Below are 14,435 nucleotides of genomic sequence, written 5' to 3' on the forward strand. Positions count from 1 at the left end.
TTCTCGGCTCGTCGTACGTGTTGTACGTCATCGCGTTCTTGACGGTCGGAATTTCCGGCAACATCTGTGTGACTGTGTATATGCAACACAAATTTAGCCAGCGTTCCGTCAGAAAAAAATCCACGTTTTTTGTGTCAGAATTTTCGCTCGTGTGCACGTGGCATTAGAGGAAATTGATTTCTATAGCTTTCAGTGAGACCCCTGCACCTGCTAGCAGGGAGTTGACATAGTTATCCCACTCTTGACTAAACTACTCGAGCTGCCTCAGTTTGAAGAATGCCTTTTCTAGATGGCATGTTTCAGCCCTTTCCATAAAGTTCCATGGTTCAATAGAATACAGGTCAGGGCTCATAGATGACCACTTCATAATAGTCCAATGTTTGGTTCTTAGTTGTCCTTGGGTGCTTTTCGCTGTGCGTTTTAGATCATTGTCCTGTTTGAAGACCCATGATATATGACTGGGTCAGAGTTTCTGACACTGGGCAGTAGGTATCATTACAGATTTGCTTGATAGTCTTGAAATTTGAGATGAGATGTGTCTAGCACAGATTAAGGCTGGGTTCACACTACTACACTACTTTTATCCTACTTTGCTCTGTGTTCAATGTTTCCCTATGAGAGCGTCTTGTAGCGTCCTACACAAGTTGGTCCGACTTTGAAAATGCTCCCTGTACTACTTTTGGTCCTACATTGATCCTACTTCAGGCCCATTGAATATCATTGAAGTCGAACCAAAGTAGTATCCTGTTCATGAAAGTAGGATGGATGTAGGACCAATGTAGGATAAATGTAGGACCAATGTAGCAGAGCAAAGTAGGATGAAAGTAGTGTAGTAGTGTGAACCCAGCCTTAGGCCACCCCCTGCCAAACGCAGCAAAGCAGCCCTAAAACATAACTGGGCCTATGTTTCACAGTAGTTACGATGTTCTTTGCTTTGAAAGCCTCCCTTTTTGTCTGTGAACACATAGCTGATAGGACTTGTCCAAAAGCTCAACTTTTGACATACCAGCCCGAAGGACATTCTCCCAGAATCAGTGTAGCTTGTCAATATCCACTTTAGCAAATTTCAGTCTGGCTTTTTTATGTTTTTCCTTCAACAGTGGAGTCCTCCTGAGTCTTCTTTCTTTGAGCCCACTTTCACTTAAAAAGACGCTAGACTCAATCTTTCTAAAATATCAAGTATACTATGGCTCAGTTTTTTTTTCTGTTTACAAGGTCTCTTATAATTTTTTTTCTTTCAAAATATTTTATTTCCAGAAAATAAATGTAGCGGGATATCACCCTTTATGTGATATGAGAAACTACCATCTGCTGATCAAAAAGGATCTCAGCTCCCTCCGGTGGCCGAGTTGTGATATAGTAACCTGCTGTTTACTTCTTGTCCTTGCCGCAGAGAATGTTGGGAAATTGAGTACAGGGAGAAAAGAGACTCCATTGCCCTGGGTTATTTATAAACTACAACACCCAGAGTGCAACTGTACAACCCCGGAATGCTTTGCTTCCCACGCAGACTGATGGGGGAGGAAATTTAAAGAGGAGGGCGTTCTTGGCGCGCTCTCTCCGGCCCGCTTCTTCAACCCAGGAGGACACCTGTGCGTGGTGTCTCCACAGAAGTCTAGGCCGGGGTTGAGGCCTACATATGCCCGGGCAGAGCGCCATTGAGGAAAAGAGACAGAACCTCTGACGGAGTGATCGGACGGTGTTCCAGTGCAGTAGTGACCTGTTCGAGACCTGTTCATCCTGAAAGATTGTGACCGGAGATCGTGGAGGGAGTGTTTCGGAAGGACAAGGCCTGAACTGGTTGAGTGAGATGGGCACCTGCCCAAGACCTATTGACTGTGTTGTTGGAAGGTGGATCGCCCACATTAGCCATTGCAATTTGACCATTCGGGTCTCTTCCACCCATTTCACTTGTTTCCCTATTGGATTAAAAATTACCCCTTGCGCAACACCGCATGCCGACGCATCAGTGCACCGACTTTTGGGATAATTTGAACTAAGGTTTGGTCTGATCAACCAAACCACATTAGGTGTGTTACCTAAAGACTGCCTATTTAGTTATTGCAGACTGTTAATGTCTATCTTCATACTTTTTAATTGAGTAATTGGTTCCATTACACTGTGTAGTATTGTTAATATTGAGAGCTGGGTGAGGCTTGGAAAGGAGGTGCTTCAGTGTGGACGCCTTATTGAGGGAATCCCCTTGCTGCGTGCTTACACAGGTCTGCGTAGTCGTTATAATTCAACGTGTATTTATTTGTTATCACTGTTTCTGACTTTTGCAGGGCTCTGCAAGAAGTATTTTAATGTTTTACCTGTGTTCCTTTTTCTTTATCTTATCAAGTAAAGAGTTACATTGGTTAAGCTGAAATTTGTGTCCAGTCTATCTATCATACTGTGGACCGATACAACTCAAGGTAATCATTAATTTACCTAGTTTACTGTGGTGTGACAAGATATTGTGTACTCCAAGAAGTCATTGGGGTTCACAATTCCCATTATACCAGTGGTGCCAAGGGAGGGTTTGAGCCAATTTCAGGGGTTGGTAGCCACAGCGTAGACCCAAAACAAACCAGCAGCTCCTTCGGGGGTAGTGCTACATAAATATTACAATTTAGTACATTACGGTACATCTCGTTATGAATAAAATCTGGTAGATGACCTCTTAGAATAAATACTACTATTTTGTAGATAAATAAAGACATATCATTAAAATGATAAATGTGGTTTTAGAATGTTAAATAATTACTATGAAGAATTTCAGGCCAACTGATAAACAAAGACATTTCTGTCCTCCTGGTGCCCCTTATTGGGAACTAACTACAGCAGGGGAGGAAACATCTCACCATACTTTTACCTAAAGATCCCAGGAATAGCCAGGCTAAAAGAGATCGGCCTTATTATCTATGAAAGAGGATATTTTATCTATCATTTCTATGTATAATCAAAAAAGTAAAAAAAAAGGGGGGGGGATAGGTCTCCCTCAGAACATCACCAGAAATCCCTATAGGAGGAAAAAAATAAAAAGAAGAGGGGAAAAGTATGAGAGAAAAAGGAAAGAAGGGATAGGAAGGGGGTGGGGGTATGGGGGTTTGATGGGAAACATGCCTAACTTAGAGTTATGTAGGAACCGAAGGAACACCCTGGTTAAGAGAGATTCCTACATATCTAGCCCAAGGTTCCAAAAGGTTTTTGAATTTCGGAACAGTATCAGTTAGAATACTAGCTAGCTTTTCTTGAGTCATTATCCAAGATATATTTTTTTGGGGCTTCCAAGAAAGAAGGTTTAGGTTTTTAGGTTTCTTCCATGCTTTGGCAATTGTAAGCCTGGCTCCTGTAAAAATAAAATGGATTAGTTTGTGTGTAATTTTTGGTATTTGAAGTATGTGAGCATTTAGGAGAGCTATTGAAAGAGACCTAGAAACCTGGCAACCATTGACCTTGGAAATCATAGAGAAGATTTCTAGGACATTCCCACCAGATATGAGTCATTGACCCTAAAAGTTGTCATCCCCTGAAACAGGTCGGATCAGCTATAGGGTATATAGATGCAAGTTTAGAGGGGGTTAAATACCACCTGGTTATAACCTTGATATTAGCCTCCATCAGTGAGACATTTAGAATACACTTGAAGTCTTATTATTTCTTTTAGGCTTCTTTTTTGTCCTTGCTCTCTATCCTCCACTGATGTTTCTTACCTCAAGTAGTATAGCGTGAGAAGTGCCATTATTTCTACCCACATGATACGTTCTATGCGTACTGCAAAAAAACTTGAATGTGTCTGAATGCAGTAGTCCATCTCAGAGGTGAACAGGAAAAGGTGGCATGGAGAACAAATGTAGCCACCTGAGAAGAAGAAGTCTGAGAAAAACAGAAAAAAGCATGCATTTGAGTAATGAAACAAAGGAAGAAAGAAATAGGTATGTTCTTCTTATATTTAAACATACTGAATTTATTTTATTTTATAGTTTGGTGTCATGGAAACTGATCTAAATTGACCTTGAAGTTCAGCTCGTTATTTGGAGGTTTTCCCTGGCTTTTTGTCTACCTACACTAATCTTCTGTGCAATCTAGGACTGGTTTCATTTTGCAAGACATCCAAGGAGATTGAAATTATAGTCACATGAACATCCTGCTGCTTGGAGATGGTGTCATTGCTTTTAGTCTAGGTTCATGCAGTTGATGCATTTTGCGTTTTTAAACCCACATTTTTCACAAGTTTTAACATGCACTTTCCATGCATTTTGCGTATTTTTCTTTAAAAACACTGTATATAGCTGGTCACTGAGGAGCAGGCCTGGAAGCCAGCTGTCGCATCCTTAACAACCAATGAGTCATCAGCAGTTCCCCACTGACAGCTGAATGTAAAAAAAAAAAATTCTGCCAAAAAAACGGAAGAGTTAGCTGATTAGCTTTTGACAAGTGTAGAGCCTGGTATGGTTCAGGAGCTTGGATAAGGGTCTGACATGGATTAACCACTTGCTGACTGGCTCACGCCGATATACGTCGGCAAAAAGTCACGGCTGGGCAGATCAACGTATATATATGTTGCCCTTTAAGATGCGGCATTGTGGGTGCGCGCATGCCGCGAACTCCATGAGTGTGAGCGTGGGGAGTCCCACGATCGTCTCACGGAGAGAAATAACGGGGAAATGCTAATGTAAACAAGCATTTCCCCGTTCTGCCTAGTGACAAGGATACTGATCAACGCTCCCATCCCCCCTACAGTTAGAACACATCCCTAGGACACACTTAACCCCTTCAGCGCCCCTACTGGTTAACCCCTTCACTGCCAGTGTCATTTTTACAGTAATCAGTGAATTTTTATAGCACTGATCGTTGTATAAATGACAATGGTCCCAAAATGGCATCAAAAGTGTCCGATGTGTCTGCCATAATGTGGCAGTCACAATAAAAATCTCTGATCGCCACCATTACTAGTAAAAAAAAAATATTAATAAAAATGCCATAAAACTATCCCCTATTTTGTAGACGCTATAACTTTTGTGCAGACCAAACAATAAAGGCATATTGCGATTTATTTTACAAAAAATATGTAGAATACGTATCAGCCTAAACTGAGAGAATTTTTATATATATATATATATATATATATATATATATATATATATATATATATATATATTTTTTGGGGGGGGATATTTATTATAGCAAAAAGTAAAAAATATTGCTTTTTTTTCAAAATTGTCACTCGTTTTTTTGTTTATAGTGCAAAAAATAAAAACTGCAGAGGTGATCAAATACCACCAAAAGAAAGTTCTATTTGTGGGAAAAAAAGAACGTCAATTTTGATTGGGTGCAACGTCGCACGACCACGCAATTGTCAGTTAAAATGATGCAGTGCCGAATTGCAAAAAGTGCTCTGGTCAGCAGGGGGGTAAATTCTTCCGGGGCTGAAGTGGTTAAAAACACTGTATAAAGCTGGTCACTAAGGAGCAGGCCGGGAAGCTGCGTCCTTAACAACCGATGAGTCATGAGCTGTTCCCACTGACAGCTGAATGTAAAAAACAAAAACAAAATTGCTGACAAAAAAAATTGTAAAATAAAACGTTGTGGGGTCCCCCCCAGATCCATACCAGGCCCTTCAGGTCTGGTATGGATTTGGAGGGGAAACCCATGCAAAATCAAAAATAAAAGAGCTTGGGGTCCCCCCAAATCCATACCAGACCCCTATCCGAGCATGCAGCCCAGCAGGTCAAGAAAGGAGGGGACAAGCGAGCACCCCCCCTTCTGAACCATACCAGGCCACATGCCCTGCTGGGGGCTTTGGGTCAGAAGGGGCTTTGCTTTGCCCACGCTTGTGATGTCACCCGGGTGGCCCCGCCCTTAACCAATTTAAGAACTGTCAGACGAAGGAGCGGGCAGTCGCTGATTAGCTTTTGATGAGTGTGGAGCCTGGTATGGTTCAGGAGCTCGTATAAAGGTCTGGTATGAATTAAGGGGTACCCCATGCCATTTTTTTTATTGTGGTGTGGGGTTCCCCTTCAAATCCATACCAGACCTGAAAGGCCTGGTATGGATCTGGGGGGGGGGGGACCCAAGCTGTTTTTTCACAATTTTATTCCCTGACTATTCTTTTTTTTACATTCAGCTGTCAGATGGCTGATCGGTTGTTAAGGACATGATGGACGGCTTCCCGGCCCGCTCCTTAGCAACCAGCTATATACAGTGTTTTTAAAGGGGAAAAACCCACGAAAAGCATCACAAATGCAACTCTTGCATTTCTGGTGTGGCTCCTTTGAAGTCTATTATAAAACGCAATTTGCTGTTTGACAAAAAGTCCCTGACCCTTCAGAACAGCTGAAAAACACATAGGTGAGAACGTGTACCACAGGAAACCATGTTGAATGGTTCTGCAAATTGCAAAACGCACCAAAAAGCATATACCGTAGGTATTAATGTAGGGTTATCTTTGACATGCTGGTCTATAAATTTATTTCTGATCTTCTTAGACAACTCTTTGCTTTCTCTGTACGATGCACATGATAATACCAAACACAGTGGCTACCTTTCTCCAATTAAAAAGTCTTACTGACTGATTACAAGATTGAATATGTGTGATACTAATTACAGAAAACAGTAATATTACTATGATCCAATTTAAAATCATTTCTAGGATTGTCAACAACTGTCCATTTTTAAAATATATTTGCATGATAAGCCATCATTTCTCTCTTTTTCACACTCCCTTTGCTTTACAAAAAGACATGCAGGTATAAATACAACAATTACTTTTGATTTCACCATTTTTCAGTAGCAATTAAACATTGAATCAGTCACCTCTAAGGCTGCATTCACACCTAGGCGTAGGCGATTTGCGGCGTTTTTTACCTTGATTTGCACGACAAATTGCTGCGTTTTTTACCGTGATTTGCCACGACAAAACGCAGTGTTTTTAACCGCGGTTTTGTATAGGTCATTGTCGGGTATGGAGAACGCCGAAGCCGCCCGATATGCCACGACAAAAAAGGGTTTGGGACTTGTTTGAGCTTCAGGCGTTTCGGCGTTCGGCGTGGAGATGTGAACCATCTCTATAGAGAATCATGTTATTTCTCCCCTCCAGCGTATTGTAGCGTCGCGCTTCAGGCGTTTTGTCGCCTAGGTGTGAATGCAGCCTAAGGGTACCAACCAGGCCCGGACTGGGACAAAAATTAGGCCCGGGCATTTTAGACTGAGCAGCCCATGGCTAATTTACCGGGAGGCACGGAGAGCATGGGAAGGGGGGCGAAGAATGTGGGGGGATGGAGAACACGGGGGAGTGTGGAGAGCACTAAGGGGGCCAGAGAGCACAGGGGGTGAAGAGCATGGGGGGTGGAGAGCACTAGGGGGAGCCGGAGAGCACAAGGGTGCTGGAGAGTACAAGCAGGGGCAGAGAACACAGGAGGCGAAGAGCACAGAGGGGGCGGGGACCATGGGGGGGATGGAGAGCACAAGCAGGGGCCGAGAACATGGAAGGTGAACAGCACAGGGGGGCTGGAGAGCATTGGGGGCTTAAGAGCACTGGGGGGCGGAGAGCACAGGAGCGGCCGGAGAGCACTGGGAGGGGCTGGAGAGTACTGGGGGGCCGGAGAGTAAAAGGGAGCTGATGAGCACAGGGGGGCCTGAGAGCACTGGGAGGGGCTGAAGAGCACGGAGAGCTGGAGAGCACTGGGGGGGCTGGAGAGTATGGAGAGCACTGGGGGGGGGGCTGAAGAGCACTGGGGGTCAGAGAGTACAGGGGTGCTGATGAGCACTGGGGGGCCTGAGAGCACTGGGAGAGGCTCCAGAGCATTAGGGGGGCCAGAGAGTACAGGGGTTGATGAGCACAGGGGGGGCTGAGAGCACTGGGAGGGGCTGGAGAGCATAGAGGGCTGGAAAACACAGGGGGAGGGCTGAAGAGCACTGGGGGGGCCTGAGAGCACTGGGGGGAGGCTGGAGAGCACTGGGGGGAGCAGAGAGTACAGGGGGCTCATGAGCACTGGGGGCTGGAGAGTACAGGGGGGCCTGATGAGCACTGGGGGGCGGAGAGTACAGGGGTTGATGAACACAGGGGGGCTGGAGAGCACAGGGGAGGGCTGGAGAGCACTGGGGGGGCTGGAGAGTACGGAGGGCTGGAGAGCACTGGGGGGGCCTGAAAGCACTTGGGGGGGGGCTGGAGAGCACTGGGGGGCCAGAGAATACAGGGGGGCTGATGAGCACTGGAGGACAGAGTACAGGGGGGCTGATGAGCACTGGGGGGGCTGGAGAGCACTGGGGGGAGAGTACAGGGGGGCTGATGAGCACTGGGGGGGCCTGAGAGCACAGGGAGGAGGCTGGAGAGCACTGGGCACTGGAAAGTACAGGGGGGCTGATGAGCACACTGGGAGGGGCTGGAGAGCTCTGGGGACTGGGGGGGCGGAGTGTACAGGAGCTGGAGATCACTTGGGGGGCTGGAGTGCAGTGGGAGAGCCTGAGAGCAGGGGGCAGTAGAAAGAGGCTGGATATAAGAAGCAGCTGCACACACAGAAGAATTCATCTCTTTATTTTTCTCCTACAACCTCTGAATGCCCACGGAAGGGAGAGAGTGAGAAGCTGGCATTCAGAGGCTGTGGGAGAAAAATAAAGGCATGGATTCTTCTACTGTGTCTGCAGCGGCTTTTCCTATCCAGGCGCACGCATACAGACACTCACTTGAACACCGGCGGCTGCGTCTCATGTAGATCCCCTCCCTCTTCATGGTCACAGGTAACGTGACCTGTAGTCTCCGCCCTCCAGTCTGACGGCCGAACTGTAATGGCGGCCGGCCAGCAAGCCTCGGAGAGGCCGGGCGAGCGGCAGGGGCTCAAGGAGCCTTGGCCACACAAGACCATGGGGCCCGGTGGCCCGCGGCAGGCCGCGGCCCACCGGGCAAACGCCCGGTATGCCCTATGGCCAGTCCGGGTCTGGTACCAACAACTTTGTCTAATGCCACGTACACACGTTTTTCGGCATAAAAAAAAATGACGTTTTTAAAAACGTCATTTAAAATGATCATGTGTGGGCTTCACATCGTTTTTCGGCTTGCGAAAAACGACAAAAAAAAATTCGAACATGCTGCATTTTTTCACGTCGTTTTTTAAAATGTCGTTTTTCGTGTTGTTAAAAATGATCGTGTGTGGGCAAAAACTACATTTTAAACTCGCACATGCCCAGAAGCAAGTTAGGAGACAAGAGCGCTTGTTCAGGTAAAACTACCATTCATAATGAAGTAAGCACATTCATCACGCTGCAACAGACAAAAAAGCGTGAATTGTCTTTTACTAACAAGGAATCAGCTAAAAGCAGCCCAAAGGCGAATAGAACTTCCCCTTTAGAGTGCCGTCGTACGTGGTGTACGTCACCGCGCTTCGTTCATCATTTTTCAAAAACTATGGTGTGTGGGCAACATCGTTTTTAATGATGAAGTTGGAAAAACAATTTTTTGGACATGCTGAAAAACAACGTTTTTTTTCATGCCTAAAAACGATCGTGTGTACGCAGCATTAGACTCTAATCTAGATACTTTCCCTGAATATTAAGGATGGTCTTTCATATATTATTAACCGAAGAAACCCAGATTTGTTCCGAGCCAAGTGACTAAAAGAATGTCTTACCTGCTTTGACACGGACCGGTGTTTCGGTTTTGCTAACAGTCTTGTACAGGGCCAATAAATCAGACACTTCCATCAGGAACAGCATTTGCCGGCAGCCCTCCTTCTCAGCACTACTGAGACCCATGATAAACGAAGAGACGTGTGAGAGAATCAGACCGATGTTCTACACTTACTTCATGTAAATGACAAAGCAAATGATAAATGAAAGTGAAACTAGTCACTGCTGTTAAATACCAGATCAGGGCGGATTATTATTTCCTTCCAGATGTGCTTATAGTATATCATATTTCTGCTACTTATTTACTAATTCACTTGCTGTGATCAAGGTCTGACAATTTTGCTGGTGTGCACTTACCCATTGACCCACTTACATTATTATAGTAGTATTAAATCCTCAATGTTTTAACCTAACATATTGAGCATAAAAATAAGTATTTCCCAGTGAACTATTTGTTAAAATTCTTACTCGGACACTTGCAGTTTACATCTTAGACCACCTCAATACAGGGCATTTTCACCCCCTTCCTGCCCAGGCCAATTTTCAGCTTTCAGCGAAGTAACATTTTCAATGACAATTGTGCGGTCATGCAACACTTTACCCATATGACATTTTTTTCCCCACAAATAGAGCTTTCTTTTGGTGGTATTTGATCACCTCTGCGGTTTTTATTTTTTGGGCTATAAACAAAAAAAGAGCAATGAGTTTGAAAAAAAAACAATATTTTTTTACTTTTTGCTATAATAAATATCCCATTTAAAAAATAATAATAATAATAATAATAACAATTTCTTCCTCAGTTTAGGCGGATATGTATTTTTCTACATATTTTTGGTAATAAAAATCACAATAAGCGTATATTGATTGGTTTGCGCAAATGTTATAGCGCCTACAACATAGGGAATAGATTTATGTCATTTTATTTATTTTTTTTATTACTAGTAATGGCGGCGATCTGCCATTTTTATCAAGACGGTGACATTGCGGCAGACATATCGGACACTTTTGACACTATTTTGGGACCATTCACATTTATGCAGCTATAAAAATGCACTGATTACTTGGTAAATGTCACTGGCAGGGAAGAGGTTAACACTAGGGGGGCGATCAAGGAGTTAAATGTGTAGTCTAGGGAGTGATTCTAACTGTAGGGGGATGGGACTCACAATAGGTGGAGACTGATCGGTGTTCCTCTGTACTGGGAACACAGCATCGGTCTCCTCTCACCTGACAGGACGTGGATCTGTGGTGTGACAGGCAATGCGCATTGGCTCCCGACTGAGCCGGCAGGCACACAAGCTCGGGAAGAGGCTCGGGAAGCCAAAGACGTCATATGACGGCGGCCGGGAGGGACAGAGGGTTCTTGCAGCCGTCATATGACTATATTTCGGTAGAGAAGTGGTTAAACATGGCTGATTTCTGCTCTCTTAGTGCTGCTTCTCGGAACTTAATTTCTTCACAGGAAAGAGATTACAGTGGACAGTGCAGCCTAAAGCCAGTCTGTTAGCTTGGCAAAGGGAGGGGCGGGTAAGAGAAAAGAACAGTGGAGTTTCTTGGCATCTTGGGCTATGAAAATGTGTGTTTCTATTGAAGCAGACAGGGAGATTTTTAATAAAACTGGTGCGCTCAGAATGAAAGCAAAGGGGAAGAGGTTTCTAGGAATCCCCCTTTCCTCATGGGATTTTGACAGGAGGTAGTTTCAACGCTCCCGCCCTGTGTGATTAAGACACACAGGTCCCTTGTTAGGTCAAGTGTACTGAGGTGAGGTCACATGGCCTATAGGGGTTAGGCCATGTGAGTCATGTCAGGGTTTATACAGGCAGGGAGAAAGCTGGGCTAGTATTGACTAATCTGTGGTAAGGTCACATGGCAGACTAGGGTTAGGCCATGAGAATTTTATCTCAGAACATTCCAGAACCCCCCCCGAGCCTGCCTATAAAAGGGAGTTCCATGAAGGGGAGCTCATTCGCCTCAGAAGGCACAGCCGTAGTGCTCTAGGAGTTATCTTCATTGGGCAAACGGCGCTTTCTAAGGCCAGAAGAATGAGTCTTCTGAGGCGGCTTATCGAGTGGGTGGGCGAAGAAGGCGGTGAAGATTGTGTCCGCTGCTGTCTGGACCTACCGAGATCTCCAGGTCAAGAAGCTCCAGAGGAAGGGGGATATTGTCGCCACCGCCGTAGGAAGATCGCGGACCAGAGAGTTCGAATAGATCAGCTCGGCACTGCAAGAGGAAGAGGAGGAAGACCCTCGGCAAGCAGATCCGGAGTGCAGGGAGCAACACAACGTCATCTCCGGCATAGCTGAAGGGCCGACGAAGAGGAGGCACATCCCGTGCAGAAGACACTCCCCGTCACCGCCTCGTAGGTCAGCGGAAGGAAGAGCTGGGTGGTCGCAGACGCCATGCCACGGGAGGAGGAGCCAGAGGCAGAGCCGCGTCACGGCGGCCATCTTGCCGAAGACCAGAAGAGGAGTTTCCTAGGCAACCAGGGATGCCTGAAGATGCCGGCATTAGCAGCAGAGCGGTTTCTGGTCCATCCAGGCCCCTATTTACTGCGGCACCCACAGCACAAGAGGACCAACAAGGGGGTCACAGCATTCCTGTGGTCTGTGCCCATCCACAGCAACAGGCTGAAAACTTACTTGTGAATCCAGGAGCTGGTGAGTTAACCTTTGACAAATTAATTTAGATTGGTCTTTCATATCCAGCAGGTGATTCTGTAAACCAAGGGCGTCAAACTCAATTTCATGGTGGGCCACATCAGCATTATGATTGCCCTCAAAAGGGCCGGTTGTATCTGTAAGATTAGATGTCCAGTGCATCTCCTCCCTTACATTAGATGTCAAGAGCCACCCCACCATCAGAAGTTGAGTCCCCCACTCTCCCTTACATCACAGTGCACCCCCTTTTCATTATGCTGCTGCTGGGAAGAAGTTGGATGCATTGCTTGAAAGCAAAAAGTAGGGATCTGGAGGAGGACCAGAGGAGGGCTGGAGCTCTCCGAAAGCTGCAGGAGAGGTGCGAGGACCACATGAAATGGCCTGGAGATTCAGCCCGCGGGCCTTGTGTTTGACACCTGTGCTTTAAACAATCAAATTTCGGAAGCAATGTCTACAGTTAATTATGTGTCTTTTGAAGATGCTCTTGGTAAACTTAGGCTTTTGAGTTCAGGAGCTATGTTAGCGAAAAGCAAATATTAAATATGCATTTCGGCTCCTCCCAATCCATCCAGACTGTTTTTCTTCTCTGGGGTTTTTTTTTTTTTTTTTTTGATACGTTTTATTTTGACAAATGTTTGCCAATGGGCTGTTCTCTATCGTGTTTTTATTTTGAATGTTTTTCCACCTTTTTAGAATGGGTAGTTTCTTCGATAACTGGTTCTTCCTTAATGATTCATTACTTGGATGATTTTTTTATTTTTATTTCTGATTGCCTTTTCCTGTTACAATAATTTTTTAAAATTTGTAACCAATTTGGAGTTAGCATTAGCAGTGGAAAAGACTTCTTAGCCTTCTACTTGCCTGGATTTTTTAGGTATAACAATAGATACAGCAAGAATGGAGTTCAGGTTGCCAGAGTCAAAAATAGAAAGAATTAAAATATTGTTATATTTAATTATTAAAAAAAAGAAGGTTTGTTTGAAAGACATGCAATTCCTTTTAAGATTGTTAGCTTTTGCTACTCGGGTTATGCCAGTGGGTAGGATTTTCTCCAGGAGATTATATATGTCAATCTCAAGTTTAAAATCACTGTTTTCACATGTTAGAGTCACATATGACATGAGGGAAGATCTTTTAGTTTGGGTACAATTTCTTGAAAACCTTAATGGTAAAGCAATGTGGCAACCCAATTTTGTGCTCGACTCTGATTTCAACCTTTTTACAGATGGTTTTCCATTGATTTTGCAGCCATCTGGTGCACAGGAAGTTGTAAATCTCGATGGCAGGTAGGAGGTTACTTGAAAAACATATACCTTGATTCAAAGACGCCGCCGCAACTTTAAGGCGGCGTAGCGTATCGTATTTACGCTACGCCGCCTTAAGTCAGAGAGGCAAGTACTGTATTCACAAAGTACTTGCCTCCTAACTTACGGCAGCGTAGCGTAAATGCGGCCGGCGTAAGCGCGCCTAATTCAAATGAGGATGGGGGGGCATGTTTTATGTTAATTACTCGTGACCTGACGTGATTGACGTTTTTTACGAACGGCTCATGCGCCGTCCGTGTACATATCCCAGTGTGCATTGCTCCAAAGTACGCCGCAAGGACATATTGGTTTCGACGTGAACGTAAATTACGTCCAGCCCCATTCACGGACGACTTACGCAAACGACGTAAAATTTTCTAATTTCTACGCGGGAACGACGGCCATACTTAACATTGACTACGCCTCCTAGGGGCAGCTTTATCTTTACGCGGCGTATCTCTTACTGAAACTGCGGATCTTTACTGCGACGGGCGCACGTACGTTCGTGAATAGGCGTATCTAGTCATTTACATATTCTACGCCGAACTCAACGGAAGCGCCACCTAGCGGCCAGCCTAAATATTGCACCCTAAGATACGACGGCGCAGGCTGTCGTATCTTACCTAGGTTTAAGTGTATCTCAGTTTGAGAATACACTTAAACTTAGGACGGCGCAGATTCCGAGTTAGGTCGGCGTATCTACTGATATGCCGGCTTAACTCTCTCTGAATCTAGCTAATAGTCTTATTAGAGCTCTTTCCTATAGTTGTTGCCCTTGAGGTCTGGGGCTCTGCGTTTAGGAATATAAGAATTATGGTCAGTACAGATAATAGTGGGGAAGTATACGCTATTAATTGCTTGGCAT

At 45.0% G+C, this 14,435-nt stretch overlaps 1 protein-coding gene across 2 annotated transcripts in view; it reads right to left on the reverse strand.

Moving 5' to 3' along the window:
* Positions 1-9,812, reverse strand: part of LOC120927821 — a 37,241-nt gene extending 27,429 nt beyond the window's left edge. The window contains exon 1 of one of the 2 annotated variants that reach the window (XM_040338743.1): positions 9,612-9,812. In XM_040338743.1, the coding sequence (XP_040194677.1) occupies positions 9,612-9,735 (124 nt within the window). In that variant the 5' untranslated portion in view covers positions 9,736-9,812. The remainder of the gene's footprint in view (positions 1-9,611) is intronic. The other variant, XM_040338742.1, reaches the window with a different exon arrangement.
* Positions 9,813-14,435: the final 4,623 nt, after the last annotated feature.

Source organism: Rana temporaria, chromosome 2 (genome assembly GCF_905171775.1).
Source record: "Rana temporaria chromosome 2, aRanTem1.1, whole genome shotgun sequence".
In the NCBI taxonomy this organism is placed as follows: Eukaryota; Metazoa; Chordata; class Amphibia; order Anura; family Ranidae; genus Rana; species Rana temporaria.